This window comes from Anarrhichthys ocellatus, unplaced genomic scaffold (genome assembly GCF_004355925.1).
Source record: "Anarrhichthys ocellatus isolate YVR2014 unplaced genomic scaffold, GSC_Weel_1.0 scaffold12, whole genome shotgun sequence".
NCBI classification, from domain to species: domain Eukaryota; kingdom Metazoa; phylum Chordata; class Actinopteri; order Perciformes; family Anarhichadidae; genus Anarrhichthys; species Anarrhichthys ocellatus.
This window is the reverse complement of record NW_022280042.1, coordinates 7,929,023-7,935,509: the sequence shown is the minus strand read 5'-3', so window position 1 is coordinate 7,935,509 and position 6,487 is coordinate 7,929,023. Positions and strand designations below refer to the sequence as shown.

The 6,487-nt window shown below is 53.1% G+C and overlaps 2 protein-coding genes across 2 annotated transcripts in view; one reads left to right on the top strand and one right to left on the bottom strand.

Moving 5' to 3' along the window:
• The window catches only part of trim25l (tripartite motif containing 25, like), a 4,853-nt gene extending 3,093 nt beyond the window's left edge, over positions 1-1,760 (top strand). The window contains exons 11-16 of the mRNA XM_031852156.1: positions 2-124; positions 230-340; positions 443-478; positions 561-629; positions 749-814; positions 1,047-1,760. Of these exons, the coding sequence (XP_031708016.1) occupies positions 2-124; positions 230-340; positions 443-478; positions 561-629; positions 749-814; positions 1,047-1,621 (980 nt within the window). The 3' untranslated portion in view covers positions 1,622-1,760. The remainder of the gene's footprint in view (position 1; positions 125-229; positions 341-442; positions 479-560; positions 630-748; positions 815-1,046) is intronic.
• A 5-nt stretch (positions 1,761-1,765) lies between these two features.
• trak2 (trafficking protein, kinesin binding 2) overlaps positions 1,766-6,487 on the bottom strand; it is an 11,739-nt gene continuing 7,017 nt past the window's right edge. Inside the window, exons 11-17 of the mRNA XM_031851641.1 lie at positions 6,291-6,428; positions 6,071-6,150; positions 5,753-5,893; positions 5,379-5,668; positions 4,575-5,063; positions 4,399-4,498; positions 1,766-4,289 (exon numbers count right to left, since the gene is read on the bottom strand). Of these exons, the coding sequence (XP_031707501.1) occupies positions 3,512-4,289; positions 4,399-4,498; positions 4,575-5,063; positions 5,379-5,668; positions 5,753-5,893; positions 6,071-6,150; positions 6,291-6,428 (2,016 nt within the window). The 3' untranslated portion in view covers positions 1,766-3,511. The remainder of the gene's footprint in view (positions 4,290-4,398; positions 4,499-4,574; positions 5,064-5,378; positions 5,669-5,752; positions 5,894-6,070; positions 6,151-6,290; positions 6,429-6,487) is intronic.

The window sequence follows — 6,487 nt, the reverse complement described above, 5'->3', positions numbered from 1 at the left end:
CATTCTCTTTGGAGCAGGTCCAGTCAGAGCCAGGCTGTCCCTGCTGCGGCCCCTGCACATATCCCTACTCCAATCCCCGCCGCTCCTGCTCCTGCTCCTGCTCCTGCTCCAGCATCAACTGGAGGTACGAACACCCACAGAATTGTCGCCATTTGCTGCCACCAACAATAAAAGTCTTAACACCTTTTGTTATTTCATCTCTCCCTTTTTCTCCTCCTCCCGGGTTCAGGGTCCGGTTTCAGTCGGATGGCGTCCATCAGCAGCCTGTTCCGCTCCCATCGGCGCGGCACCACCCCGGCTACCCCGGCCAGTAACGCACTGCCAGCAGGAGGAAACCCATGTAAGATCAGACTCCAACTCCCATCCTATCATATCAGAAGTTATATAGCGTGTTGACTCTGGGTCAAACTGTCTAAGTGTGTGACTCGTGTACACTCAACAGGGGGGATGGCTGCTCTGTCTGAAACGCCAACAGAAAGTAAGATGACCGCTTTTATACATGTCCTATCACTTGAACACGGACTGTATGTTAATACTAACAATATTTCCTCATTGGACAGTTAACCCCAGTCTCTTCTTGGACCTGCCCACCCCCGACTCCGTGATTCACGCTCCCGCTTACCCCGCACGTGAGTAACTGCATTTTGAGGCGAGAAACATGAATACAAATGATGCGCGCAACCAGAAACGAACCTGACACGTATGGAAAATCAACACATGCGCTGTGACCGTTTGTTTGCTTTTCCAGTGAGAGAAATCAACCTCGACAGCATCCAGGCCCCAGAGCCGAGGAGCAGAGAGGAGTTCCTACAGTGTGAGTCGCAGCGTTTCACTACATTTCAGACGCTGAGAATGAAATGCCGCGGTGCCTGTTGCTGTTCATGTTCACGCCAAAGAAACATAAAACTTATCACTTGCAGAAGTTATGATACAAACGGATTACAGAAGGGGTTTAAAACTTTGAATCGTCTTGACAAACCAGGTAAAGAATGAACTTCGGTGCTTAGTTTTCCAGAACGTGACTAATTGTCCGTTAAACCTTCTAGACTCTGTGATCTTGACCCTTGACACCGACACGGCCCACCGGCGGCTCACTCTCGCCGAGGGCAACACCAAAGCCACTCTGCAGGCGGCGGCGCAGCCCTACCCCAACACCCCCGCGCGCTTCGACGGCTGGACCCAGGTGATGTGCGCGAGCCAGCTGTACGCCCAGCGCTGTTACTGGGAGGTGGAGTGGAGGGGCCGGGGCTCCTCCATGGGCGTAGCCTACGGTGCGATGATCAGGAAGGGCTCGGACGCCCGGTCGGGGCTCGGTTACAACGCCCAGTCCTGGACCCTGGAGCTGTCGGACACCTGCTGCTCGGCCATGCACGACAACGAGAAGAAGGATATACCGGTCACCTACTCCCCCCGCGTGGGCCTCTACCTGGACCTGTCCACGGGGACGCTGGCCTTCTACAGCGTGGCGGACAGCATGACGCACCTGCACACCTTCCGCGCTAACTTCACGCAGCCGCTTTACGCCGCCTTCGGGGTGGGCAGCGGAGTCGGGGTGGGTCTGGACTTCGCCCTCGGACAGTTCAGTTCCAGCTCTGACAGCATCAAGATCTGTCCCATGTGAGAGGGGTGCAGGCGGGATAATCACGCCATCATAAACAACCGACATAAGTATGGGAAAAAAAAAAAAAAGGCCGACATTGCATTAACTTTCCGCACCGGTTCTTCCACCGAGTATGAGTAATAAACCAGTGGGTGAGTCAGCGGCTTTGTTTCCATTGCTTTATTTAAAAAAGAGAGGCAGTTGAATAATAGCCATGAGTAGTTTACAGAGGATCATGATCTTAGAAGGTAGGCATGAGGAAGTGACATTATATCATTTAGCAAAAGAAAGAAAGAAAGACACACACACACACACACACACACACCTGAACCTCCTGCTCTCCTGGAAAAACAGGGGATATGACAACTACTACAAGAAGTCTGGATGTGTCTTCTTTCCTCTGCTCTAAACTCTGACAAACATACACAAAAAAAACCTTAAATATGTTAGTTATTTAGCACAAAAACACACGTTTTCCATTACTTGAAAAAAAAAAAAAAATAGCATCACTGTTGGCTTAATTTGGATTCCCTTCTGCCGGAATGCAAAAAACACATTAAAATAAGTCTAAATGTTAGCCGAGGTCGTTACAGTGTTCTCATTAACATGTTAAAATCTGTGTATTTCAAATAGCGGTGTCACGAAAACAAAGTGCGGAAGCTGAGTGGAAGGTCTGGTTGGGTCACGGGGGTCTGCGCTTCCTGGTGTCTAAAAGCATGAAATTATAGAATGGAAACGAGTAATATAGATGAACTTTCTTTATGCTCTGCTGCAGGAATACTCCAACCTGCTGGCCAGTCTGTGAACCACATATGTGACATACTAAATGGTGTTAATATTTTTCCTCCCTTTATCAGACTGAACCTGAATGAAATAAAATAAAAAAAGGCCAACAGCGAAATGTTTTCAACCAAGCAGTGATCCTCAAAAACGAACCCAACCTCCAAATCCCACTGTAGTGCAACGACTACACACAAACATGGCCTCACAGGAACATGAACCACAACAGTGCTGGCTTCTACTTAAGGCCTCCGACCATCAGAAACACGCTGAACACAAGGACCCGAAGGAAAAGGCAGACCCGGGCTTCCTCGCCCTTCGGCCCGGCCCCCGCCCGTCCGCCGACAGGTGCATGCTGGGAACCCCGTGGACGAGGTTGCCTCCGACTTCTCATGCAGAGACTTGCGGGAGGCATGTACGCTCACCAGACCAGTGAAATGATTAGAATATTAATACCGGCATGTTAATGGCGTGGTCTGACTATAAGGTTAGTCTGGCAGTATTAAACCAGCTTGCACTTAAAGCCCTCAAATTATAAAAGCATGTTGAATCCCTTCTGTTTTCATTTGGAGATGACCTTAAAGCATTTGCTGTATAATGCTTATAGCGCGATACTATTTGATATAAAGCTTGTCTAACCCACTCCAGAACAAGCCCTTGGAATAGCAAGACTGGATGCTCAGCCGTCCTCTTTTACCTTTCACTTACTTTCCCTTCTGACAGACGTATTCCTTCACTATAACTCCATCTCCTCTAATCAACATCCACAAACCCTCGTCCACGTACGCGTTACTGTCCCCTCCCTCCTATCCCTGCACCTGAGCATCCAGAGCCTCGCAGGAAAACTACAGAACCGAGTTAATGACTGAGAAGGTATCGGGCGCTGGGCAACCCAGTCGGAGGCGGGCTAAGGCCTGGGTTACTAGGGCCATGGCGAATGTCTACGCACGTAGACACAGCGGCGTAGCTAAAAACAGTCAGTTTTTCATTGAATTGTGCTTTGAAGGGAGGTTAAAAAGGAGGGATTGTTCTGCCCTCTTCTCCAAAAGGCAGAGAGGAGGAGAGATGAGGGGAGGAGGTGTAAAAGAGAGGTTGGAGTGTCTGCCCTCGCGGTCCAGCCACCTCGTCCCCTCAGCGTTTGGTTGAACTTGACGGGGCATGGGGGACGGAGGCGAGATGCCGTCGCCGCCCTTTGGGGTTTCCCCAGGATGGTGGCGGGAGGGCCAGGGAGGTGGGGTGAGGAGGAGGTGTCGGGATACCGGCTGACTTCCCCGCTCGGGCACCAATCATGGCTGGGAGGCTCTGGTTGCGCCTCAGCCCGTCCAGTAAGCTTCCCCCGCCTGCCGAAACAAAAGTAGCAGAATCCTGGCGTGGAGCCTCAGACTCTGCACTCTGGAGCACCTTGGAGAACCCCAGTCGCCGCAGCCTCTCCACCAGGCCGAGGTCAGGCTTGGCGCGCCCCGACTTGGGGGACGGGACACGGGCTGGGGTTCCCTGTGAAGGGCTTGGTAGGTTGGGATGTCGGGCGCGGCCCAGGTTCAACCCGTAAACGTCCTGGAGAAAGAGCTCTGCCGGCCGCGAGGCGAGGAAATTGTCGGCCGGTTGCTTGCAGGACTCCGGGGGCACCGGGGAGGGGTCCCGCGAGTGGGATGGGGAGTTAGGGGGTGTGCCAGGGAGGAGGCGGAAGAGGGGCTGCCGGGCTGCGGTTTTTGGGGACGGAGGGGGGGAGTCAGTGGAGACTTGTGCAGAGATGCCCCTCTCCAGGACCAGCTTGGCCAGGCCGCTGGTGGGCACAGGCGGGCGTCGAGGGGGAAATGAGTCACCCAGGCTCAGTCTGCACGGAGTCACAGGGGTGCTGGGACCTGTCCTCATGGAGCTCGGTGTGTTGGCCATGAGGGACGACTGAGAACTGAAAAACATGAAGACGGGTACGAGGTGAGAAGAGAGTCCTCCTGTCATTCATCACTGCACGATGAAAACAACATAACAATTCTCTGTATCCTTTGCAGAGGACTTACCTCGAGGTGACCCGTGTGATGTCACTAGGGTGCAGGATGCTACAGGTCGTGAAGGTGTAGGTGGAGAAGGTGGAGCTCTGACACTTCCCTGGATTTTGGACTGAACACGCAACAAATCAGGTAACGACGAACAAACTCATAATGGCAACATTGAAATACAGTAGTGTAGTGTTTACCGGAAGAAGACGTTGCCGTGGAGATGAAAATCTGACTTTGTGATTGGACCACGGTCGTACAGGTAACTGGAATGGGCTGAGGGGATTTCTCTGTGACATATTGGGGTGCGGGGGTCAGACAGAGGTCCGCTCTGACTGAGGAGGAAGTGGCAGGTGTCCCGGGTGATGCCGGCAGGGTGGGGGAGAGAGGCAACACAGAGTGCGTTCTGTCTCTCCTCTCCTCCGGCGTCGACGTAAAGCGCACATTGAAGGTGATCCCGCCTTCCTCCTCTTCGTCCTCCACCTCTTCCTTACCCCGCTCCGCCGCCCCCTTCTCCAGGACACCTGTGTGCTCCTTGTCCTCCTCATCCTCCTCCATGTCAGACAGGCGGTAGACGGCGTCTTGAGCCAGTGGACAGAAGCCTTTGGTCACCACCCCAGGGTGGGGGTCCAGGATGGTGGCCAGGTGTGGTGTGGCCAGCTGCTGCCAGTGATGCAGCGTCACTGAGCCTGTTTGATGCATCAACAAAAAATGTCCTTATGATCACTGACGACTTAAGTCCCACGTCAACACCCAAATCCAGACCACCAAGGCCCACATCAAGTCTCAAGTCAAAACACCACCCGTCAAATCCCACGTAGAGTCCAGACCGCCAAGTCCCACGTCAAGCCCCAAGTCAAGTCTCAGGCCCTGACAACCAAGTCCCAATTCAAAACACCACCACATCCTTTATAGTCATTGAAAACTTTCTCTCCAAGCATAAAAGCCACTGGTACCAGTTTGTAAGATGTGTTTGCTGGATTTCTTATATCTGAACATTTTACCTTCCATGGGCTTGACGATCTGAAGCTTGTCGGGCAGGAAGGTCTTGAACATGCTGGAGCTGAAGGAGAGCTCCGACAGGTTGGAGAAAGAAGACGTCACGCTGCCCATCGGTGAGCTGCAGCCGCTGCCCTCCCCGTCGCCCTCCAGGGCCTGCAGCTTCTTCTCACGCTCCGCCTGGAAGAACTGCCGCTCGCAGAGGAAGTTCTGCCGTCGCAGCGACAGCCGGTGGAGGGCTCTGGTCAGGTCGTTTCCTCCTGGACAGCCGGGCTGGCCCAGTCGCACCTCCTCCCTGCAAACACACATGTATTAAACTGAAGGGGTACAAACGTCATCCTCAAGTTCAAAACACAAGGCAGGGATACTTGTGACGTACCCCTGAGTGGACGTAAAGGGCTGTGCGGTCATCACTAGAGAGCTCTGTCCTGAGCCGGGGATGGGAGGCGTGGCCGAAGCTGGACGCAACGCCGAGGCGTTGATGGAGCGGACTGTTTGGAAGACTCGCTTCTGGGATACTCTGCAGGGAGAAGAGGTACAAGGTCAGAGACAAGGTCCTGGACCTAGTGCTTGAAGTCTCTCATGAAAACAGTTTGGGTCCAGTGGGATTTAACTGTTAAGTAGCAGAACATAGAACCAGTCTCAGCCCGAGGACGTTACAATGGGGTTCTTCAGTAGTGAAGTTTAGGTTTCTGACCTTTGGTCCTGAGAGGCGGCCTCCTCCTCTACACTCAGCTCTCTCCTCATGGTGCCCTCAATCTCTGCTGCCAGGGAGTCCTGTACACACACACACACACACACACGCGTTTTGTTTACATTCATGGACGCATACATTTCTTTTGGTGCATTTTCAACCGTTATTTAGCAACTAGCGTGTTGTGAATTTGTGTCTCGGTTCTTCCCTGTGCGTCTCTCACCATGGGGTAGAGGCCGTAGGAGAGGTGCCTTCGCATCCCAGCAGAGGGGGTGTTTTTACTGCGGAGGTCCTTGATCTCCTCCTGGGACTCATGGAGCATCTCTACACACTCAGCATTCGTGTCCGCCAACTCGTCCAGCTGCAAAGCGCGCACACACACACACACACACACACACACACACACACACACACACACAC